This window comes from Poromitra crassiceps (assembly GCF_964638095.1).
Source record: "Poromitra crassiceps genome assembly, chromosome: 5".
In the NCBI taxonomy this organism is placed as follows: Eukaryota; Metazoa; Chordata; class Actinopteri; order Beryciformes; family Melamphaidae; genus Poromitra; species Poromitra crassiceps.
In genome coordinates, this window is record NC_139642.1 from 55,483,551 (window position 1) to 55,509,177 (window position 25,627).

The following is a 25,627-nucleotide window of genomic DNA, read 5'->3' on the forward strand; positions in this document are numbered from 1 at the left end:
GGAAGACCTTGGGGGCTGAAATGGGAGTGGCCTACATGGATAGATGCGACTTTGTCCAAGGAATCCAGCAATACATGAATTTTGTTCCTAATGATCTTAAAGTCACAGAGTTATGTATCTATATATAGGCAAAATGACAACATTTCTTTGATATTGGCTCAGAGTACATACCTGCACGCGTGACGTGTCCCAAGTTTGATTACCATAGGACAATGCGTTCCTGAGTTAGGTCGATTTTTGTGAAATGGGCCCCGCCCACAACAGCAATTATATAAGAAGATGGTGGACTACCAAAAACGATAATAATCGATAACTTTTGTACAGGACAGTCCAGACGTGTGGAAAATCCGGTGACGATTTGACAAAATTTGTAAGAGTGACGTTTTTTTTTTTTTTTTTTTTTTACATTTATTTTGTAAAATGCTCATGAAAATAGTTTTACTCAGTCAAACCAAACGATTCTGCTATATTTAGAAACAGGAGAGCATATTTAAATATATATATATATATTTTTAAGTTTTGGTCTGACACTAAATATAGCTGAATCGTTTGGTTTCACCAAGTAAAAATATTTTTTATAAGCAGTTTATGGAATGTCTATGGGAAAATAAATGGCAGATGAAATCTCTTAGTGCGCCTACTGAAGCAGGAAGTGACGTTGACGGCTCTCTATATGGATGGATGCAGAATGAACCAAGAAATCTGGATTGTGGCCCATATCGATCAGTTATAGGCTAGTCTCGCTTGCCAGCCTCCCCTCCCTTCCGTGAGAGGAGTCTGGCTGCATGGAAACAGGCTGCTGGCATAAGCCCTCCCCTGCTGTAGCTGCTCTCCCATTGGAGGCGTCCGTTTCAGTCGCCGCCGGATTTTCGCTCCCCGCTTACAAGCTCTGTCATTGGCTCCGACCACGTCAATCAGAGCGGCTTCCGCTGTGTGTCGCTGTAAATAGAGAACCGCAGGAACGAGTCGGGAAGTATACTTCCGGGTTCGTCAGCAAAAAAGTGAATGGGTTTTAGAATGGGGAATTCACTTAAATGCATAAAATAAGGTCTGTGGTTCACAAAAGTTTATGGGAACGCGGATTTGGGTTCAGCATGATCATCTTCACAAACGTGAATAACTTTTATGACTTTTGGAATGTAAATGCTTTTTTTAAACGCGATTTTTAGAAAACACTTCAAAAGGCATAAAAGTTATTCATGTTTGTGAAGAGTATCATGCTGAACCAAAATTCGCGTTCCCATAAACTTTTGTTATTTTGTTACCTTATTTTATGCATTCAAGTGAAATCCCCATTCTAAAACCCCATAGACTTTTCCACTGACAAACCAAATGGCGGCGATTTCTGGATAAAGCCTACAAAAATACGTCATCATCCCTGCTTTACTCTTATGTCCCCGGCCGCCAGAGTGAAAACAACGTTAACTAGCTAGCAAGCTAACGGCAGAAACCTACACGCTAGCTCGTTGCTACATGTTGAAAATGGCAAGTTTTGACGAAGATTTAGATTGTTGGAAACTATTTTCCAAGGCCACTGCCGCTAAGCACCACCCAAGGCGAGTGTGATTGGTTAAACCAAACAGAGCTTTTTTCCCCCTCGCAATTCCAGAATGTAGACCAGCGCTGCCAGACTACTCTCACGGAAGGGAGGGGAGGCTGGCAAGCCAGACTAGTTATAGGCCAAAACGTAAAGTTGTTTGCTGTAGCGCCACCATGAGGCCAATTGACATGAATTTTGTAACATGGGTAGTGGCTGAGACTTTAGAGTTTAGACCTATGCCCTAGGTTTGGTCACTGCAGCTATTACGGCTTCTGAGCTCCAGACACTTTTAGGCTATAAACGGCGGAATAATAATAATAATAATAATAATCCAAAACAAGAACAAAGACAATAGCGTTCACTTCCCTCCCTGCACCGTGTGCTGGGACCCCTAATCATATGGTAACTCTTAAGGTCCTTACACATCGGGAGCGTTTTTCTCGTGCGATTAATTCGCACGTCAATAATATTTTCCGAACCTATATCAGTCAATGCAACCGTGCATACCAACGGCGAAGTTTCGCCGAGCGTTATTGCGGTGTTTATTTTTTCGAACCACGGTCGATTTTTCAGAAATTCGCTTCCGACGTGTACACATCTGTGGCTGTGATTGACAGGTGGGTCAAAACTTGCATCGCAATTTCGTGCCGTATATTCGCATCGCTCTTGATGTGTAAGGACCGTTAGTTGTGCCAAAGAAGACCACGATTCACTGTCGATCCTTTCAAAGCCGCGGCCCTCGGGCGCCTCTGTCTTAATCGTCCTTCTGGATCATTTCTCTGAGGCACTCCTTGAGGTTCGCCTGTCGCTCTTCGGGGGCGGTGTCGATGGACTTCTGGATCACCTTCTGCGCTTCGTCCAGGCCGACCACCTGCGGCGCGCGGTGGCGGAACAGCATCCCCCTCAGCAGGTCGTTGTGGTTGTCCTTGCAGAGCATGCCACACAGGAAGCGCAGGAACAGGTCGTAGTGGCCCAGCGGGGAGCCCAGGGTCCGGGCCAGAGCACTGTGCACCAGGCCCGTCGCAGACTTGGTCTGGTCCTTCATCATGAAGAGCTTGGGCATGTGCAGGCTGGGGTGAGGGCCCAGAACGTTCCTGCCCTCCACGCACATCATCAGGAAGGTGTACACGGCCGCCATGAACTCCTGGAGGAAGGAAGAAGAGTTGCTGTTTGAGATTATCACCCTGTGAGATTTCCCGTCACTGGGGACAGACCTTGTGGTTTAAATGCGCGCCATGCCCGCACTCTCTCTCCAATGATTCCAGTCTCTCTACTATAGACGGTTTTCACCAGAGCGCAACCCCACAGCACTTCCTTTTTCTCAGCATTCGGCAAACTGCAGAAATATTCACTCGACATCGTTACTTTTGTTTTCGCCGCTCAGCTGTATAGACGGTTTTCACGTAATGGTCAGTCCTGCACTTGAATGTTTTTTTTTCTTTTATGTCCATAGCAAACACTGCAACAGGAAGTGAGCGGGGGTTCAATTTAGAATGTTTTTGTTGTCAACTTAAAACCGTCTATAGAACCAGAGCTTTGTTGCTAGGGAACAGTTTGGCCTCAAGTTTATTTCCTGTCAGCTATTGTATCTATCTATCTATCTATCTATCTATCTATCTATCTATCTATCTATCTATCTATCTATCTATCCATCCATCTATCTATCTATCTATCTATCTATCTATCTATCTATATATCTATCTATATATCTATCTATATCTATAAAATTGAGTATGTGGGCTCTGTTTCAAGTTCTGTGTTTGGCCACAGCGATGCCGTTTTACGTGCGATCAGGCTGAAACCTTCAGTGTGTGTGTAAAGGTCACCCGTGCGGGTGACCTGACTGAGCCAGATTTTTTAAATTAGGGCAGATTAATTGCCCTAATTGGCCTAAGGCTGATTGCCCAAAGGCTGAGGCTATAGTTCAGTGATGAGGTCATCAGTGATGTCATCAGTGATGATGTCATCCTAGTTAGCAAAAAAGGGAGGAAGTAGGGCTACGGCCAACTTAGAATGTTTATATTGTCAAGTTGAAATGGTGTATATATACTGTATTTTTTTTAAGTGAATTTAGTATCCATTTTTACATAATTTGATGTCAGCTACAGTATAAGGAAACAGAAAAGGCAGGACGAGAATGGGAAGATAAGCAACATCCAGATTGAAAGTCACAATATTGTTTAGACATGGCTATAATGTACATCAGCGAGCTAAGCTAGCAAATCACCTCAACCTCAATCTCTATTCTCAGTAGGAACATATCTATCATCATTAACATCCACTTCTGTAGCTTGCAAGTCTCTGAAATGCCTTCAACTTATTTCACAAGTATACTTGCATTTTATTGTTAAGTAAAATCACGTCAAACATTTAAAATGCTAAGTAAATTGTAAATGCAAGATAAATGTAATTCAATATATTAGAATTACGGGACCGACCAACATAAAAATGGTTTTGCAGAATAGTGAGGGATAGTTTCTGAAAGGCGGCATATTTTGACATCATCCGAAAGGTGTTGTTACCTGAAAGCTGAAGTGTATGAAGGCGTACTTCTGTTTGTTGGAGGCGGCGGTGGGGATCTCGGTGCACAGGCCAGAGAAGATCACCACCTCATTCAGCTTCAGGCCGTGCTCCTTCAGGTCCTCTTCAGAGAACATACTGGTGTTCCTCTCCAGCATCTTCAGGGCCAACTTCCCCAACTTGGAGTGCATGGTCCTCTCGTCATCCCTCCATTTCTGAGGGGAAAGGAAACAGCATGTGAAATGTAGCTCCTTTAACAAACTATAGAATAGAGTATGGCAGATGGCCTACATACAGTAGGTTATTTATTTATGTATTTATTTTTCTTAAATTGAGTAATGAATATCAGGTAGTGTGTATCATTGCTAACCATATATCTTGATAGATGTGTGACATATATTTTGATATTATGTGCCTAGAAACCAAATGATTAAGATTTCAACTTTCAGCTCAACTCCTCATATAAAAAGAACACAACAAAAACAACAACAATGTTGATATCTTCATTTTGACTCACAAGAAGCACTTGAGCATGCCTAATGTCCTAAACATGATCACGCGATGTATTAAATCAGTTATACTGATGAGGTTATTGATTACGCTAATTAATGAATGAATTAAACAACATACTTGTCTTCAAATAACACATGAGTGATGCTAACATGAACACTGTGTCTGTATTTTGTACTCATTAATATGCAAATCTACACAGCAAGGGTCCGTCAAAATCCCATCCCAACTATAGAGGCCTGGGACATCCTTATTGGTTCTTTTTCAAACCCAGAGTCTCTTGTTCAGATCTAAGGTGTCACTCTGATAGGATATAAGATCTACACATATACACATTTCTAGTGTCCATATTTTTATTGTACTTGTACTTTATTTTTTTTATTATTGTTTTGTTTGTCCGTTTCCCTCAAGTTTCTCTTTTTTTTCTTTTCTCTCTCCTTACTCCTAACATGTATTTTTAATCTTTTCTTTGCAAGGCATTGGTGATATAAATATAGCCTGTCAATTGCTGTATGTATGCATATGACTCCTTGTACTATTTATAGTACCACTGTCATGATCTTCATTTGACAAAATTGAATAATAAAAATTTGATCACAAAAAAAAAAAAAAACCCCATCAGATCATCTGTATAGGCCAAGGGGAACCTGTGGTGACCGTGTCAGTGTCTAAGTTTTGTTTATCTAAGTTTTGTTCTTTAGTTATTGTGTTCAGTAAAAAAGTGTCCACAGACACAGAACACTGCCTTCGCCAAGGAGGTTATGTTTTCGGTGGCATTTGTTTGTTTCTCAGCAGGATTGTAGTGCGTTTCTAGTTAGTATCTAGTAACAGCAGAATAGTAACAAGTAAACATTAGCATAGGTAATACCTACTAGTAGTAACTCATTCATATTAACGAGTTAGAATTAGATTAGAGACTTAGTTCTAATTAAAATATTGACTAGTGAGTAATGAGAAGTTTGATATCTAAAATGTGTGGACTGATAGGATTCAATGAAAACAAAACATTTTAATTACTAGTAACAACATAAAAGTGACTTGCAAAAATCTAATTATTCACCATTAACTCGAAAATAACTACTAGTATTTATTAAATCGTCAATAGTAAAGAGAAAAGTAACAAGAAATAAACAAATTAAGTCTCTAGTTCAATTAGAAGTACTAGCTTATGATACAGCAAACTACTAAAAACTACAATAGCACTGTACCAGTTCGTTTTCCTTCATGCCACAGTAGCGTGCCAGCTTGCGGTTGGTCTGGACGACCATGATGTGGATGTAGAACGGCGTGAGCTTGGGGGCATCCACGCCGTAGCCGTGGTAGCGGTAGCAGCGCTCGAACACCGTGCCCACCATCCAGCAGACAAAGGGCTGGCGACAGAGCATCCTGAGGGACGGCAGCTTCTTGGAGTGCGCGTTGATGTTCGCTCCCAATTCTGGCTTCATGAAGCGCTTGGTCAGGAACTCATCTTTATTCTCTTCGCTGGAGGAAGGAGAGCATCATATATTAATCAACTGCATTGGTCCACTGAAATTGACAGAACTTAACTACTGTCTATTTTGTGTCAGTACTAGATAGATTTAACCCGACGCTGCCAGACGGGGGCGCTATCTGGCAGCGTCAGGTTAAGGATAGGTTAAAGTGGGGGAGAGACATGATGAAAGATGAGGAGAGAGAGAGAGCGGGCATGACATGCAACAAAGGTCCTGCGCCGGATTTAAACCCAGGACACCCAAAGCTGTACGATGGAGTCCTTCTTCATTCATCCACACACATTTTCCACCTCTGGGATTTATTAATTTATTTTGTCAGTGATGGGCAAGTTACTGAAAATTGGTAATTAGTTACAGTTACTAGTTACTTCTCTCAAAACCCTAATTTAATTACTTTAAAGTTACTAGTTACTTCAAAGTAATTAGTTACTAGGGAAAGTAACTTTTGCGTTACTTTTGAAAGTCCGCTTCGATTGTTATTAATGCACACATTATGTTAGTGTCACTGTGCCACAGTGTGGCATTGAACATTCGCTTAATGGTGAAGCTTATAGCCTATCAAGGTCATTAGCCTCTGGGGCTTATAGCCTATCAAGGTCATTAGCCTCTGGGGCTCTGGCTGCAGCTCTCGCCCCGGACTAGGTCTGAGGATCAGAAACCGGATAATCCTCTGAAGTTGTCCGTTATTTTCATGTCCTAAAGTAACTAGTAACTAGCCCAGTTACTATTTTAGTAACTGTAACTGAGTTACTAAATTTGAAAAGTAATTAGTTAGATTACTAGTTACTGCAAGAAGTAGTTAAGTTACAAGTAACTAGTTACTCCCAACACTGATGATGGTTGCCAGTTTGTTCAGCCTGACAAGGTCGAGCACAGCTGGCAGTGTCAGAAGTGTGGGCTGTAGCAGGGCCAGTGACCCTAATTGTGCTGCTCAGTGACCAATGGGAGCCCAGCGGGAAATGATAGCATATTAGCACGTGAGCGGTGTAAAATGTCAACAAAACCAAACTACTCGAGAGAAAAAGAGTGACGATGCCTCCGATATCTGCTGGGATACAATAAAAGAGGGCAGACTCCTCTTTCGGGGCAAAATATTGCCATCATTACAGGCAGCATTTTAAAATCCCCTGGGTCCCTTTTGGTCAGACCTGTGTCTGACACAGGGTGTCGCAGCTCAGTTGGTGTGCTGTCGGCTGTCGGCTGTCGGCCACGTCGTCGCTCGATCAAAATACGACGGTGGAACGGCCTGAATGCAGTAGATCAGGGAGACTCAACTTGCTTTGCCCGGGGGCCACTTTTGCAAGATGACAGGAGGCCAGGGGGGGCAGTTAACAAACAAACATTAATATACCGTACATTTTCCTGTTTGCGGATTGTAGGTGTTTGGGGTGTCAGCCGGAGTTTATAGTCTCACAATGTTGTGCACACAAGAGAATTAGTTAGGTTAAGTTAAGTTACGGTAAGTTAGTTAAGTACTGTTAGTTAAGTGCCTGCGTGGCGAGCAGATGGCTATATTTCACAATTTAGCTGGAGCTCAGTCAAACTTTATTTTACATTCGTTTTCATTGTGAATTAGAAAATGGTTGGGGGGGGGGGGGGGGGCAATCTGCACCCTATAGTGATTGTGGCATTTTTCACAAACTTAAAGGTCCCATTCCGTGCAAAAGCTGTTTTTACTTGTAAATGCATATATACTGCTGTCATCCCTCCCTGTAATGAGTGGTCACAAGCTCAGAACTGCCACAGTTGGATTTGTCCCTATCCAGCTTCCCCCTGCAGTCTCCTTCAAGCCACGCCCCCTAACGCTCTGTTCCCCAGACGGGGTATTGGGACGTCACAATGGTCCTCAAGCATACTGCGCGGGTCTCTCTCACACAAGCTACCTGCACCATTTGGTCTATAGCCACAAAATTAACACTTCTAGCTGGAGCGACGCCAACTGTACGTGATCCAGCAACTGCGGAGGTGCATTCGGTAAGTCTAGGCATTTTGAGATGTCCTCTTTAGCGTAGCAACCGTTAAGTTAGCGATGGCTCGCAACCTAGCGTGCTGGTCCACAGACGCTAATCTGATTGGCCGCTGGGAGCCTGGGGCGGGCTCTCCCTCAGCGGCCAATGGGAACTGTTAGTTCTGAATATATTATAGAAACAGACTATTCTTGGGAAGATGATGAGGAAGATGAGGAATGAGAACTCCGTCACAACAAACGGGGTTGCTATATTTTCGACAAATTAATCCAGAATCATGTTTTATGGACCAGAGACACACGTTTTTAAGAGGTTACAGCTGCACGAATTGGGACCTTTAACCTCAAACTATTAACTCTACCGTAATAATTACAATGGTAAAGACTTTGAACTGATACGACAATACTACAATTTCCCTGCCTGTTTGTAATTGCTAGCAGCAGAACAGCAGGGATGTAAAAGATCACTATCTTAAGTCATCTGGGGTATGACTTTCTAGCAAAAAACACTCCTATCAGGTACCCCTGTACTTTTCAATGCAACAATACAACACAAATGCAGGCACGCCCACACCTACTGACACATACACATACTCAGAGAAGAAAGACAGTCACAGACACAGACACAGACACACACACACACACACACACACAACACGTACGTGAAGCCCTGTATCTCTGTGATTCTGTCTATGAATCGAGCTGGTATGTGTGAGACAGCTGCGCGTCGCCCCAGCACCCAGACGCGGGCAAAGGGAAGCAGAGAGCCTCGGATGAGATTCACAATCAGGGCGTCCGGATGTGCTTGAGCGCGACTGTCAGTCATCTCTGGAGTATTCTGCAGGGACAAATCAGACAGAGAAGGAGGGAGAGAGAGAGAGAGAGAGGGAGAAAGAGAGCTGTTTATCTGATCTGTTGCTCTTGGTTGGGAAGTGCATTAATAAGAAGTTCATCATGTTATATTTCTTGTTCCTATATGAAGAATATGTCTATGTGTACCATAAGTGTGTGTGTGTGTGTCAAGTCAAGTTTATTTGTATAGCCCTAATTTACAAGCATGTCCCAGAGGGCTTCAGAGAAAATATCTCTAGCTAATTCTAGCTGACACAACAGTAGCAAATTACAGTAGTAATGATAACACATTGAACAATTGATAGAGAAATATAGAAAATATAGAAAGTGTGTGTAGTGTGTGTGTGTGTGTGTTTGTGTGTGTGTGTGTGTGTGTGTGTGCACTGGCAGATACCTCCCAGTCCAGATCAGCTTGGTAGCAATCAAACGAGTCCAACACCAGGATGTATTTGCACTCAGCCTCCTCCAGGTACTGCATGCCAGCGCACTCATAGTGATGATATTCTATCAACTCCATAAGGGACATCGTCTTTGAAGGAGGAAGGTGGTTGTTGCGAACGGACCAGACGCTTTGCAATGGCAGCTGGATTATAAACTGTACGTCCTGAGAATGACGGGATGGGAACACAGTATTAATGGTAAATGGTAAATGGTAAATGGCCTGCATTTATATAGCGCTTTTATCCAAAGCGCTTTACAGTCAGTAGGTACATTCACCCATTCATACACCGATGGCGGCAGGTTACCACGCAGGCTGCTGGCACACCAACGGGAGCAATTTGGGGTTCAGTATCTTGCCCAAGGACACTTCGACACGCAGACTGGAGGAGGTGGGAATCGAACCACCGACCTCTTTTATCCAAAGCGATTAGTGGACGACCCGCTCTACCTCCTGAGCTACAGCCGCCCCATAATTAATTGCACACATAAAAACCCAAAACAAAATCAATGCTAGTTGTGTCAAATAAACCATTTGCAGAATTTGCATGTTGCGCTTTCACCCTGAGTTTCCCCTGAAATTTCCCCATAAGTAGCTTCAAAGTTAGAAAAGGCATTTTCACTATCAAACGTTCCAATTGGTTATTGTAGTAGTGTTGTACCGATTGGCGATCGGATCGTACTGTATATCTGTATATCGCCAATTGAATGGCTTGAATGACGATAGATTTTCCTGAGGCGAAGTCTGCATGGCTCAAAGCTTTGCCTCCACCACCTTTCTAGTTCAGAGTCTTGCATGGCTCAAAGGTTCAACATGTATTCAATGTCTTGCTTTGGACTCACTCTTGTATACCCATGAGGGGATTCCGCATTGCGCTCCCTGATTAGCTTAGCATGCTACTGGGCTAATCCAGGGAGCATCTTCTGTAAAGAGCGGAGCCATCAGCGCCAAGCGCCAAACATAACTGTATTTCCATTTTGTGCAATAAATAATTAAATCTATGACAAGAGTGTTCGTGAATGAAATGAGCGGGAGCCCCCAGAGAGTCACTGAGGGGGGTTCGTTGTTAATAATACGTTTCATTTATAGAGCGCTTTTCTAAAAACTCTGACACTTTACAGTACATAGGTTAAAAACAGTAAAACAACACTTTAAAAACAAGAATTACATAGCATAAAAATCACACACGACATACAGTAAGTAATCAAACATTAAAAGCAGATTTGAATATGTGGGTTTGGAGCAATGATTTGAACTGGGGCAGATTGGTGCAGTCACGGATGTGTTTTGGGAGTGAGTTCCAGAGGGAGGGGGCAGCTATGGAAAAGGTTCTGTCACCACAGGTCCGGCGCTTGGTCCTGAGTGGTGGGGATAGGAGGTTAGCATCAGAGGAACGGAGGCAGTGGGAAGGAGTGTGGCGGGTTGAGGCAGACAGTGTACTGGTAAGAGAGGCTGAGAACACTGAGGGGGAGATGGATTTGATGTTTCTGAAGGTTATTTTGCGTTTTTCTTTTGGGGTGGGGATGTCATATAGTGATGGCCAGGTGGTGGTAAATGTTGAGGTTGAGGCTGGAGAGTTGATGTAGAGTGAGAGCAGTGGAGCAGACCAAATCCAGAGTGTGAGCGGGGACGTGTTGACGTGTTGTTGTGTAAGGTTGAAGCATTGTAGCAGTTTGAGGAATTCTATGGCAGGTTTGGAGTCAAGTGTCCTCAATGTGGAGGTTAAAATCACCAAGGAGGAGAACGGAGGGGGAAATGGCAGATAGCTGGGTTAAAAAAATCAGATAAGTGGGAGAGAAAGGAGGGGTTTGGCTTTGGCGGGGGGTAGATGACCGCAGTGACCAGAGGAGTGGGACCAGAGGAGTGGGACCAGAGGAGTGGGACCAGAGGAGAGGGACCAGAGGAGTGGGACCAGAGGAGTGGGACCAGAGGAGTGCGACCAGAGGAGAGGGACCAGAGGAGTGCGACCAGAGGAGTGGGACCAGAGGAGTGCGACCAGAGGAGAGGGACCAGAGGAGTGCGACCAGAGGAGTGGGACCAGAGGAGTGGGACCAGAGGAGTGCGACCAGAGGAGAGGGACCAGAGGAGTGCGACCAGAGGAGTGGGACCAGAGGAGTGGGACCAGAGGAGTGGGACCAGAGGAGTGGGACCAGAGGAGTGGGACCAGAGGAGTGCGACCAGAGGAGTGGGACCAGAGGAGTGGGACCAGAGGAGTGGGACCAGAGGAGAGGGACCAGAGGAGTGCGACCAGAGGAGTGGGACCAGAGGAGTGGGACCAGAGGAGTGCGACCAGAGGAGAGGGACCAGAGGAGTGCGACCAGAGGAGTGGGACCAGAGGAGTGGGACCAGAGAGTTTGAACGGCGAGATGTTCAAAAGAATGAGCATCAGGGATGGAAATAGAGGTTGTTTTGATTTCTGTAAACAGCAGCAACACTGCCTGGTCGATATATGAAAACCCTGTGGGTGTGGTTTGGTTAAGTGAAAAATAGTCCATAGGTTTGCGCCAGGTTTCAGTAAGACAGAGGAAATCCAGGTTATTGTCAGTTATGAATTCATTCAGAATGAGGCTTTTATTGTTGAGTGAACGGGTGTTGAGTAAAGCCAGTTTCAGCCAGTGACGTTGCTTTGTGATTGGTTGTGAGGATTGTGGAAGGGGGCGGAGGCTGGGGAGGACATTCACATGTTGTTTGTTGTGATGACGTAATGAGGAAGGTGGAGGGCGACAGGAGTTTGGGAATCCATACAAAATTACATGTTACACACTACTAGGGTGCAGAAGTAATAGTTATCATATCTGACCTTGTTGGCGCGCTCCTCTGCCCAATCCAGGCAGTATTTGCCCACACAGACAGACAGGCCGATTCCCGGAACCCCAGTGGTCAGCACTGTCCTCACCAGCTGGCCGTTGTCCTTCCGCATGCGGAACAGACTGCTGACCTCGACAAACGTGTCCGCAGACGGCAGCGGCCGAGGCCAGATGGGCTGCGTTCGGAACTCGTGGTAGGGGTCTATTCCTCCTCGACCAGAGGTGGAGATCTCAGGCTGAACGTAGATGGTGTCGAGAAGGTTCTGCTTCCCCGACTCAGGGACCCCCTCATAGATGACCTGGTGCTTCCTGATCAAGTACTGCTTCAGGTGGAAGCGGACCAGCGCTGGTGTGAAAGATTAAGAACAAAAGTAAGAGAACAGCCACAAGCCTTTAATAAGTAAACACGTTCCTGTGCTTGTTTTAACGGTCTCGGCTTGGACCAAGATGCTTTCCCGATTATCCCTTTTTTCGTACAGTGTCTGTAGAAAATGAAGAAATGGCTTTATAGGGAAGCATGTAGCAGAGTGGATTTTGTATTGACAGCAAAGTCCTACATTGGAGGAAGAATGTGGTCCGTCTCTGTTCAGCTCTTAATACCACGTGTCTTTACGGGGGGGATTCGCAACATGCAGGAACAGGAAGCGATTACGTTTGTACCATCGGTGGAAAACGGACAGTTAAGAATAGTGCAACAGACGAGAGCACTCGTGATCCTTCCCTCTCCGTGCCAGATGACTCATGGGAGTGTGAAGCAAGTGTGAAGAGCACAATCGCTGAAAACACAGTGGTTATTGTGCTCATTACAGGAATGTTAACACAAGAAAAAAATATTTTTTTTGGCACGCCTAAAGGTCTTTGAGTGACAGTGGCGTAGAACAATCGCCAAAAAGGTTGGAGAAGAATCCCGCCCACTGTCTATACTTGTATGAGAATTGAATATGACTTTTGGGTTATCGCCCTTCCTCAGGCAAACATGAACTATCAACATCAATTATCGTGCAAATATAGACAGTAGTAGCCGTGTTTCGGAATGACTCAGTCAGTCACTCACTCACTATTCCCCATGTAGTGTTTATCATATAGTGAACAATTTGGGGAATGATCAAACGAGTTTTGGACATTACCTCACTCTTCTTCTTTGGTAACCACGACAGCATTGCATTGTGGTATATGGGAGAAAATGTAGGGTAGATTTGCTGTTCACTAGAAATTGCAGTGCATTGTGGGTATTTTACAGTGGCCTATATAGTGAATCTATATAGTCCACTATTTCTGGAATAGGGAGCGCTTTCCAACAGGGCTAGTGTGTGGGATTCTATTCTCATTCCATTCTCAGGAATCTTAAGAAATGTGATAATGAGCGCCTGAACGGACATGTGAGAAAAGTCACTGGTCAATGTCTCTCAGTGTGGACAGATATGTGAGAAAAGTCATTGGTCATTGTCTCTCAGTGTGGACATGTGAGAAAAGTCACTGGTCATTGTCTCTCAGTGTGGACATGTGAGAAAAGTCACTGGTCATTGTCTCTCAGTGTGGACATGTGAGAAAGGTCACTGGTCATTGTCTCTCAGTGTGGACGACATGTGAGAAAAGTCACTGGTCATTGTCTCTCAGTGTGGACATGTGAGAACAGTCACTGGTCATTGTCTCTCAGTGTGGACATGTGAGAACAGTCACTGGTCATTGTCTCTCAGTGTGGACATGTGAGAACAGTCACTGGTCATTGTCTCTCAGTGTGGACATGTGAGAAAAGTCACTGGTCATTGTCTCTCAGTGTGGACATGTGAGAACAGTCACTGGTCATTGTCTCTCAGTGTGGACATGTGAGAACAGTCACTGGTCATTGTCTCTCAGTGTGGACATGTGAGAACAGTCACTGGGCATTGTCTCTCAGTGTGGACATGTGAGAACAGTCACTGGTCATTGTCTCTCAGTGTGGACGACATGTGAGAAAAGTCACTGGTCATTGTCTCTCAGTGTGGACATGTGAGAAAAGTCACTGGTCATTGTCTCTCAGTGTGGACATGTGAGAAAAGTCACTGGTCATTGTCTCTCAGTGTGGACGACATGTGAGAAAAGTCACTGGTCATTGTCTCTCAGTGTGGACGACATGTGAGAAAAGTCACTGGTCATTGTCTCTCAGTGTGGACATGTGAGAACAGTCACTGGTCATTGTCTCTCAGTGTGGACGACATGTGAGAAAAGTCACTGGTCATTGTCTCTCAGTGTGGATGGACATGGGAGAACAGTCACTGGTCATTGTCTCTCAGTGTGGATGGACATGGGAGAACAGTCACTGGTCATTGTCTCTCAGTGTGGACGACATGTGAGAAAAGTCACTGGTCATTGTCTCTCAGTGTGGACGACATGTGAGAAAAGTCACTGGTCATTGTCTCTCAGTGTGGGGAAGCGCTCACTAACCTCTCTTGCATTTTTTCTCCAGTTCGTCTGCCTGCTGTACTTTCTTGATGTGTCGTAAATTATTGATGCCGTTCCACAGGGCTTCATCTTGGTCTGCGTGACAAAAATGAACCAAACATCAACAAGTCACTTCATCACTCCTCACGCATTGCACTGTGGCACAGGGCCTCATCCTGACCTGCATGGCAATCGAGGGGGCAGCTTCACTTGGTCGTTGGTCGCACTGTGTCAAGTGCAAAAAACTGGAGTTCCTCGATTGGCCACTTGAGGCTGGCTCCAAAAGTGAGTAGATCCCCATTCCCCCCCATGTTAAATGCCCAACTCAGGGTTCCCACACCTTCCTCAACATCAAATTCAAGGACCTTTCAAGGATTTTGAAGGGCCTTTTCCCCAAATTCAAGCTTCACTAAGCTATATTTTGGGCATGATTGACACAGGTCGCCTGTCCAGTGATTGCACAGCTTGCCGATCACAGACCAATAACAGGCGGCTCTGGGAAACCCCCTCTCGTCCAAATTATGGCTGTAAATACTAGGGATGGGCATCGAATTTTCGAATAATCGTTGTTATTATCAAGGTCGACTTTTATTATTGAAATTCGAAATTCGGGGGGGAAAAAAAAAAAAAAAAAAAAAATGTTGCATTGTCTCCCCGATTCTAAGTATAGTCAAATCGCTTGGTTTGAGCAAGTAAAACAATTTTTATAAGCATTTTAAGCAAGGTTTATGGAAAAATGAATGGCGGATGAAATCCCATGAAGAGGGAGAGGGGGTGACTTTGGCACCCCTTTGGCACTCAGACCTGAGCCTACTAAATATTTAATGAACCACTCATGATTGTCAAAACTGTTTTTTATTTTCGAAAATGTCAATGTCATGTAACATGTTCTTTACTTCAGTGGTGCAATGCTTGTTTGAGCTAAAAATCCACAGCAGAAGCTTTTTATATTAATTAATAAAGCCGTAGACTTAGAATTAGGGGAGACAATGCAACATTTCACTCACAAAAAAAAAAAAAAAAAAAAAATTACATTTTTTTTTTTTTTTACATTTTTATTTTTATTTTCGAATTTCGAATTAAATTCGAATTTGGCCAGCGAATTTCGAATAGTGTTTTTGCTAGAAATGCCCATCCCTAGTAAATACGTCACTTCTGGCAAAAAAAAACAAGATGGCAGCGGCCAAACACACGCACTCCGTCCACCTCTTTTATACAGTCTATGGTGGCATTGGCAACGTACTTTACTGCAACTGCTACGACTATTAGTGCTAGAACTACTGCTGCCAATAGACCCTTCTCACGGGGGCCATTTTGTGTCGAGAAGCCAGGGTAAACACAGGTGCAAGCAAAACACTAATGAGGGTTTCCAACTTCCATGATTGGAATTTGGAAACCCTCATTAGTGTTTTGCTTGCACCTGTGTTTACCCTGGCTTCTCGACACAAAATGGCCCCCGTGAGAAGGGTCTATTGACACACCTGTCTGTTGGGTGAGCTCTTCACTACACCCCCCTACTGGCCACTTCATTTTCTGATTAAGACATGTGGGTTATTCCAGTATTATTCGGGTTTTAGGAGGATTCTTTGATCATGTACATATACAGCGCATTCGGAATATGCGTGTCAATCAGGGTTTTTACCGCATTTTGCGAATCATGTTGCCTGTTTGCGGTCAGCTGATGTGTGCTAGAAAGCGCTAGAAGAGGCGATATAATCATATAATCCATCATCTCTGGCATGCAAAAAGAAAAGCCCACATTTCTGATCGGGAGAAGATGAGAAACGATTTAAAGAGAGAGATTTAAAGAGAGAGTGGTGCCCACGGAAGTCCAAAATGCTTGCGAGCCTGCGAGGTAATAATGTAGGCTATAGCTTACTTTTTATGAAAGACTTGGATGTGCAAATATTGCAGCGCCAAACTTTCCAGCAGCAAGCTCCTGAAATGGACCAAGAGATCCTGGTAAAGAATAGCGCTGCTCTGTTTATTCTCAACAGAAAAACTCCGCCTACCTGCATCTCTCTCTCTCTTCCCCCCTCCCTCACATGTTGGGGAGGGCGAGCTACGGCTGCATGTAAACGGGAATATTAGTGGATTATTCATTTAGTCGGAATATTGTCATTTTCCGATTATGGGCAAAAACCGGAATATTGTGTGCATGTAAACATAGTCACTGATGCGGTTCCTTGGTGTGCTGTGCACCCCAAGTTTGGGGGGGAAAAAAGTTGGCAAACATTGCCAACTTTTGACAGGAACTGTACCCAGATTAGGGCTAAAACACCAGTATGAAAGCCCCCTCCATAGGGCTTTTCACACGACACTTAGCCAGGGTTAAGTAATCAGTCTCTTAGCCTGGGGCTAAGAGCGCTGTTAGCCCAGGGCTAAGAAAGCTTTCACACTTGCAAAATCCTGGCCCACTCCAAAGTGGGCTAACCCCGACTTCAGCCCTGGCTAGCTGGCCCTGCTCTGGAGCAGGGTTATCCCCGACTTTCCATCTAAACACAGCAGGGCTAAAAGTTGCCAGTGTGAAACGGGGATAGCCCTACTCTTAGCCCAGGGCTTAGGTAGCCCCGGGCTAAGAGCATGTATTGTGAAAAGCCATAATGTTCACTTCACACCCAGCATCCCAGACGGCCCAGGGGTTGAAACCTGCAACCTCACTTCTCAAAGTTTTGGACCCCCCCCCCCCCCCCACCCCCCGTTTCTACTACATCTAGAGCAGCTGCTGCTGCTGCCGTGTGTTCTTACCAGTGCGCTCGATCATCTTGTCCACCAGGTCGAGAATGTCACCGCGTATGTCACCCACGTTGGTGATGTCTTTATCGGTTTGAAAGAACCACAGCTTAAATGAATGGAGCTCGTCCCTGTTGAGCTGTGACAGGACAATCTGGAGGTTCTACAGATAGAGAGAGCAAAGTATGAAAAGACAAGTCAACATATCATCCTGCACAAATGAAGCAGGACTAAACCCCAAAACAGCTTTTTCAGCTTTTAACCAATATATATGGCTTTTGGGGTGGTATGTGAAGGATTCTGGTCAAAATCTCCACATTTGAGACCAATCTGTTACAATTTTACAAACCCCTATCATTTCAGCAGCATAAGTGTCCTCTATGGGTTCAAACCTGCTTTTTTTGGTGCCCTCAAATGAATGGGCGATTTGGTACATCGTGACGTCACGGTGGTATTTGCGCGTGCCCCACTCATGTGAAAAATGTTTTTTTTCCCCATGTGATTATTACTGTAGTTCACGCGGCGCGAGCCCTTTAAGAGCAATGCATCATGTGTAATCGCCTACAGTGGCTAATGTTAGCGGCTAGCTAGTTATGTTACATGGCAGTAAAACGCCACTGAATGACCAAATTGAAATAACTTTGAACCATTTCGAGTAACACTGTTTCCATACGGATCACCAGCGTTAGTTTGTTGTTTATAACGTGGCTATATTGATAATTTATCGTTCTCTATCTCTGAAACACTGAAAATACTGGGAGGCGTGCCATAGCGTCTCTGTCGATGATTTGATTTGACAGTTCTGGGCGTTGGTGTTGGCCAATCCTGGCGTGTTCCACCCCCAAATCGATTGTGTTCTGGCGCAAAAGAGTGGGTTCCAGGACGAAACAGGCTCGAGCCAACTACATTATCTTTAGAGCAGCGCAGTAAATACAAAATTCCTGTAACGAAACGGTTACATGTCATCTGCATTCTACAACAAATAAAGACATTACAATTCAACTTCAGACTACAAACTGAAGTCTTGATGTTTTGGTCCCAGTGGTTCCCCTCAAATGGACTTGGGCCCCCTGGAACCATTTGTAAAACCCACCGTTAACAAACCTAGGTGTGAAAATGGACAGTGATTTTAAACTCGACAAACAGATTAACTCTGTAGTAAAATCTAGCTTTTTCCAGCTGAGGTTTTTATCTAAGGTCAAGCCTTTTTTAACCTTTTATGACCTGGAAAAACTTATACATGCTTTTATCTCAAGCAGACTCGACTACTGCAACGCCCTTTATGTTGGGGTGAGCCAGGCCTCCCTCTCACACTTACGCTGCAGCTCGCCTTTTAACAGGAACTCACAAGCGTGAACACATCACCCCTGTACTGGCCTCCCTCCACTGGCTGCCTGTTCGTTTTAGAATCCATTTTAAGATTTTATTGTTTGCTTTTAAATCGCTAAATGGACTAGCCCCAACCTATCTCTCTGAGCTTTTAATTCCGCGTGCCCCGACTAGGTCACTCAGGTCCGCTGACCACCAGTCTCTTCTGGCCGTCCAGAAGGCAAGGCTCAAGCTCAGGGGAGATCAGCCCCCAAACTGTGGAATGAGCTCCCGCTGCATGTTAGGCTGGCCCCTACACTGCCCATCTTCAAATCTCGACTCAAAACACATTTTTACGACTTGGCGTTTAATTAGAAGCTAGTATGGGAGTCGCGTTTTTTCTACTTTCTGTTTTTTGTCACTATTTTAACTTCTGTCTCACTTGTCTGTGCCGAGTATTTTCTTTTGTCACTGCTATTTTTGTTTGAGTGTACAGCACTTTGGTCAACTCTGTTGTTTTAAATGTGCTTTATAAATAATTATTGGCCAAGTTATGATAGTTTATGCGGCCATCTTGCCTGCAGCGTTTTCAAATCAAGTAGAATACCGTTTTGCAAGAAATCTGGGGGGTTTAGTCCTGCTTTAAAGGAAGGCTTTGCGTTTTTCAACCAGATTTGTATCCTTACCATGTCAGCGGTCTGAGCAGATGGGCTCAGTCTACCCTAGAGGCAGAGCTCAGTCTACCCTAGAGGCAGAGCTCAGTCTACCCTAGAGGGAGAGCTCAGTCTACCCTAGAGGCAGAGCTCAGTCTACCCTAGAGGGAGAGCTCAGTCTACCCTAGAGGCAGAGCTCCCAGTTCATTCTCAGGCAAAAACGCTTCCGGTGTGACGCGTTTCACGTCACAACGCAGATGTGGAAGCTATGCTCGAGATGCGCAATCTGCCCGAGGCGGCTTCCAGGGCTGTTATTGTTTATTCTTTAAGTATGCCTACATCCACGGAGAATCACATGGAGAGCCTTAACGAGCCTTTATAGAGCACCGCAGGGATGACGGTTTTTTGTAGGCTTAACTAGAAATCGCCGCCATTTTGGTTCGTCAGGGGGGGGAAGTCTATGTGGTTTTAGAATAAGGATTTCACTTAAAGGACGGCTTTACCGTGGGGAATATGAATATATATCAATCTCACGCCCCTAAGGTTTTAGAATCCGTTGAAATTTTTTGAAATTGGAGCTTCACTGCCTGACCTATCAGGCATCTCTCACATTTTTAGGGAAGCCGGATGACGCGTTACGCGTCACCCGGCTTCCCTCCCCGCTTGCGGAACTCGAGCGCCTATGAACTACAAGTCTTGTGAGCCATGGTCCCACCTCTAGAGGTCCTCCACGCCCCTTCAGAGCTCTCGACGAAAAGCAAAAGGCAGCCATCTTGTTCACCCGCATAGCATACTGTAGCTAGGTTAGCTTTCCATAGCTCCTTGCCAAGAGACCATATCTCTGGAACGGAAGCACCAAAAGACACGGGACTGGCGGCATTGGAAAGCTCGTCAAATTTTACATCTAGTAGTAGGTGAGTTGAAGTAACGAAATCAACGCTGAGCAATGTACCCATTTTTACACATTTTTACAGAAAATAGTTACAACATCAGATGCGCGTAACTCCTACGAAAATGCATTAAAATGCATGAAAAATTTTTTATGAAGACATCTCCCGACATATATACTACCGTTTACATTTGGTGCAATTTGGAGGCAATTTTATTTTCGATTTATTTCTTCTTCTTTGTATCTTTTATTGTCGAAGCCTTCTTCTTCTTCTTCTTCTTCTTCTTCTTCTTTGAGTTTTATGGCAGTTGGCAAACATATATGTGCATTACCGCCACCTACTGGAGTTTGATATCAGCCAAATGCCTGAGGGGTGGGCATGAAAACGAAGGCCACGCGAGCCCAGTGCATTGTGGGAAATGTAGTATTTCGGGTCCCCGCACCCGCCCCTCCCCTCCACCACCCCCCCCCCCCCTCCACACAGAGTGGATTTCTGGTGATATCTCTGGCGGGAAACAACCAATTTCAAAAATTTCAACGGATTCGAAAACCTTAGGGGCGTGAGATTTAATATATATTCATATTCCCCACGGTAAAGCCGGCCTTTAAATGCATAAAATAAGGTCTGTGGTTAACAAAAGTTGATGGGAACGCGGATTTGGGGTCAGCAGGATAATCTTCCCGAACGTGAATAACTTTTATGCCTTTTGGAGTGTTTTCTAAAAGAAACGCGTTAAAAAAAGCATTTACGTTCCAAAAGTCATAAAAGTTATTCACGTTTGTGAAGCTTATCCTGCTGAACCCAATTTCGCGTTCCCATGAAATTCTGTTAACCACAGACCTTATTTTATGCATTTAAGTAAAATCCCCATTCTAAAACCCCATTCACTTTTCCTCTTACGAACCCGGAAGTATACTTCCGGACTCATTCCTGCGGTGCTCTATGACTTGCAGCTGGCGAGGGCGGCGTTTCTGCAGGCAGACAAATGGAGGATATTTCTCCGTGTGGAAAACATATAGAGAAGGTAAACACTGCCCATCTGCTTATATTACCAAAATTATAATGATAGGCAATGCCTCGTAAAGGTTTGAACATGCACATAATGTGCTTCAGATAGAGATTATGCCAGTAACGTGGATTATGTTGCGGACCAGCTGTGGTGCACCAACCTTGAATATGTGTGGCATTTCCTGTTCTGGATGTTTCCTGCCCGGCTGGGAGTCATCAGCCTCTGTCTGCATCTCCTGCTCCTCCTCCTCCTCTGGTTCCACAGGAGAAGGTGGCGCTGGGGAGTCCGCAGCCAACATGTCACCCTCATCCTCTTCCTCCAAATCCTCCAGTTCACCAAACGACCTGAGGCACGGGATGAGACCCATACGGTTGGCTAAGTGACTGCACTGCCAAAAAATTATATTTTAACAGGTCACAACAAACAACAAGTCTGAATATTCTTGAATTCAGTCTGGCTTACCTTCAACAGGGATTCAAACTCATTGAGAGTGAAAAAAGTGACAGATACCAGGGCAGAAAAAAACAACAACAACACTCAAAATCATTCACTATCTTTGGATCAAATAGGTGACTGTCACCTAAAGGGGACTAGTTTGCATCCCTGTTCAAGAATTTTGCAAGAGTTTTCTTGAAACAAGTGACATGAATATCTTGAAATGAGGTGGATCACTCCACTAAGACGGATATTTTTGCAGTTGTTCACAGGGAGTTTTGCAGCGTTCACAAGGACAGACTAGTTCAAATTTTAACAAAGGAGACCTAGCTCCGGTTCAGGTCTTATTCATGTTATGCTGTTTAACCCAAGCTATTGTTAAAGGGATAGGGACATCAAACACACCGAACTATCCCTTTAAAGGTTTTTGCATCAGGAGTGACGGGAGAAAAATGAATGGAGTGAGATTGTTTACATGTCACAGTGACCAGTCTAACGGAGTGTGTGTGTGTGTGCGTGTGTGTGTGTGTTTGTGTGTGTGTGTGTGTATGTGTGTGTGCGTGTATGTATGTATCCTCCACCTGGTGTCTATGACAAAGGCTCCCAGTGGTTTGGTCTGCTGTGTGGTCTGAGTGTAGATGGTCTCTGGAGACTCAGAGCGAATTAGCTGAAGCCTGGCAAAAAAAGACAAGAGAATATTTACAATTTAAAACATACCATACTTGAGAACAAAGTATAAGAATCAAGAATAGTACACCTGGTAATTTATCAAATTTACAGATAGACATGCCCCTACAGAATCCAACCTCTGTTGGGACTGGGAGTACACAGCATGCAATCTTTTTTTTAGCTGTGACCAGTCATGGTCCAGCTCTATATGGAGTGGATGACATCACAATGGAATAGTGTTGTCACGGTTTTCGGTACTTCGGTACTTAGTCGGTACTACATTGTTTTCGGTACTTCGGTAACTGTTTTTGCATGGTACCGAGGGTATCGTTTTTTTTTTTTTTTTTTCAATAAACAATACTTGAGGGCTACATGCCACTGGTGTTGCACTGTCTGCACTCACTGCCATACAGAGTTGAATGTAAGAAGTAAGCAGAAGCACATTGTTTTGTTTTAAAGTTTAAGGCTACATGCCATTTGTTCATTGGAAATGGTTGCATACTTTAATAAAGGAGAATATGTTGAAGAAATATCAGTCTGTTTTTTTTTACCGTGGTACCGAAATTGGTACCGAGTACCGTGGAAATTCACTAGTACCGGTACCGACTACTGAATTATTGCTACCGTGACATCACTACAATGGAATGGATGACATCACAATGGAGTGGACGAGTAAGAACCAAGTAAGAACTTGTAAGGCGTCACATCTGGCTCAAGTAACTTGTCATTATATTTTACATTTTAGAGGTTTAGAAAAAATTCAAAGTTATGATTATCAATCAATAATAATGAAAATATTTAGTCTCAGCCTGACTCCTGATATTGGATTTTACTTCAAACTGTTGCGCCATCTTGACCTGATATTAGCCCATGTTCAAAGAACAGTATCACGACATCACCCTGTTTCTCCAGCATTGATAATCAAGCTGTGTGTTATGATATTGTTATATTTGCTGGCATGGTGAGCTTGTTAGTTAGTCAGATGAAGGTGACTAAACTGACTTCACACACACACTTGGCTTCCAGTTGGGTTCATATGGGGCTACAGTACCCTGTGACATCATGAGGCGGTATAACCGGTAGTGCTGCCACACACACACACACACACACACACACACACACACACACACACACACACACACACACACACACACACACACACACACACACACACACACACACACACACACACACAGGTGTAATGTAACAAAGTATTAATACTGAAGTACTGTACTTAAGTATTTTTTCTGAGTATCTGTACTTTACTTGAGTATTTATATTTCTGTCAACTTTCACTTTTACTCCACTACATTTCCCAAATAAAATGGATACTTTTACTCCACTACATTTCCTCCAAGCATCTTAGTTACAAAGTAAAATCAGAAGAAATTGGGTAGCCTGCAAGCAATCAGGTTTGGCAAATCAGTGCTCCTAGTTTGCAAGTTACGTTAATCACGATCCACACGCCATTCCATTTGGTGGCTGTAATGCAACATAACGTTGTTTGCCAGGGGGTCCACCCGCTATGCCGACCACCCGCAATGCCGACCTTAGGTTTAGGCGTGGTGGTGGGAGAGGTTAGGTTTTGGGTTAGGGTCTGGGGGAGGTTAGGTTTAGGCATGGCATGGGGGGAGGTTAGGTTTGGCGTGGGGGCTGGGAGAGGTTAGGTTTTGGGTTAGGGTCTGGGGGAGGTTAGGTTTAGGCATGGGGGGAGGTTAGGTTTGGCGTGGGGGCTGGGAGAGGTTAGCTCCACCGACACGCTGCACGCCGCCTCGCTCAGCTGGTTCTGCTTGTGGGCAATCGGCATTGCGACCTGTCGGCACATAGACGCGGCACCGTTTGCCAGCGGCTATAAAAGTCAAGAAGAAGAAATAGACTTCCATTCAAGCCCAGGCATGTCTTTAGCTTGCTTTTTTTAAACAGCATTTAGTTGTACTTTTACTTTCAATAGTTAAGTACATTTCATATCAGAAAATTACTTTTGATACTTAAGTACAGAAAATATCAGCTACTTTCAGACTTTTACTCAAGTAATATTCGAATGAGTGACTTTGACTTTTACCAAAGTCTTTTTCTGGGAAGATATCTTTACTTTTACTCAAGTATGGTTTTCGAGTACCGTACTTTGTACACCACTGCACACACAGCTTCCAGTTGGGTTCATATGGGGCTACAGTACCCTGTGAGCTCATGAGGCGGTATAACCGGTAGTGCTGCGACAATCTCTTCAACCAGCTCTTCCTCCTCCGTGTCAGGGTCGCTCTTCATGGAGCCATAGCTGGAAGGTGGTCGCTCCCACTTCTCCTTCTCTTCCTCATTCCCAGGATCAAAGATCCTGCAGGGACAGGGGGAGGGGGAGGGAGTCAGTATGCGTGGGTGTGAGGAACATAGTTTGAAATGTATTAGTAAATGTAAATAGATATAACTCAACGTATTAAATATATATATAAGTAAAACTCAACTGATTAATGTCAAACATCATAACAATACAGATCATGATGATTAGCACAGCTTGATACTGATATAGAGAAGCAGCATAGTTACAGAAAAAGAGAAATACATGGCCTAATGAGGTAACGTTAACATTAACGGTAAAAGGCATGTGGTTTTGTGTAGAGACGAACCTTTCCACCTCGGAATCCGGGTCCATGGCTCCGAGTTTATTCGTCTAAGAATGTAACTGTAGATAGAAAATATGATCTTATAGCCTGACTATAACGTTATTCATCGCATTTGATCCAGCCATTCCAGGAAGTGCCGCCGTCAATGTGCTAACGTTACTCTAAGTGAGAGCCTACTGCGATCATAGTAGTGTATGCTAATATCTACAACAACGTAGCCATACATATTAACGTTATATTATAAACATTTTTTCTCCCCAGTACAGAAACGAGCTTCAATTTGTTTCAAAATGTCGCTTTCTACCCTCCCCCAGAACTTCCTTGACTCGACTCGAGTGCTCAGCTAGTCTTTCCGTTGTCTTCGCTTACTTCCGGTTTCAGGATACAAACTTTGTTGAGCACAAGGAGGCGCCACAGCACACACAGATCTCGCATAGAGACCATAGAAAGATGGGACACCCCAACTTCCACTCACTTCCTGTATCGGTGCAACGGGGGTTTCGCCATTGCCACGCCCACTTAGGAGAATGGTCAGCCAATGAAGTTTCATACCATTGACGGACAGATAATCACAAGCTTATAGCCACGCCCATTTAGGAGTGGGGTGTCTATCTGATAAAATTATCTGGCTCAGCACGGCGCCCATACCAATGTGAAGTGAGCAGGAATTTCTGACTTCCTGTCGGGATTTTTCAGAATAAAAGCTGTCATTCAAAATCGATAAAATACACATCACACAAATTGAATAAATACCCATGGCA

General features: G+C 44.3%; 1 protein-coding gene across 1 annotated transcript; it reads right to left on the reverse strand.

The window, feature by feature from the left end:
* Window positions 1–1,629: 1,629 nt before the first annotated feature.
* Window positions 1,630–25,206, reverse strand: LOC310777303 (protein NLRC3-like). Its single transcript, XM_083637619.1, has 12 exons — window positions 24,870–25,206; window positions 24,425–24,580; window positions 22,158–22,250; window positions 21,302–21,485; window positions 17,297–17,444; window positions 14,552–14,644; window positions 12,121–12,473; window positions 9,276–9,485; window positions 8,692–8,867; window positions 5,779–6,052; window positions 4,063–4,275; window positions 1,630–2,684 (listed from the first exon to the last, which is right to left on the reverse strand). The coding sequence occupies exons 1-12, from the start codon at window positions 24,893–24,895 to the stop codon at window positions 2,295–2,297; spliced, it is 2,316 nt and encodes a 771-aa protein (XP_083493745.1). The 5' UTR covers window positions 24,896–25,206; the 3' UTR covers window positions 1,630–2,294.
* Between the last annotated feature and the right edge of the window lie 421 nt (window positions 25,207–25,627).

Coding starts and splice junctions, on each gene's coding strand:
- LOC310777303 (XM_083637619.1), bottom strand. CDS start 24,895: ATGGACCCGGATTCCGAGGTGGAAAG. Junction 21,486..22,157: donor GCCTTTGTCATAGACACCAG/GTGGAGGATACA, acceptor CCCGTGCCTCAG/GTCGTTTGGTGAACTGGAGG. Junction 14,645..17,296: donor CAAGATGATCGAGCGCACTG/GTAAGAACACAC, acceptor TTTGTCACGCAG/ACCAAGATGAAGCCCTGTGG.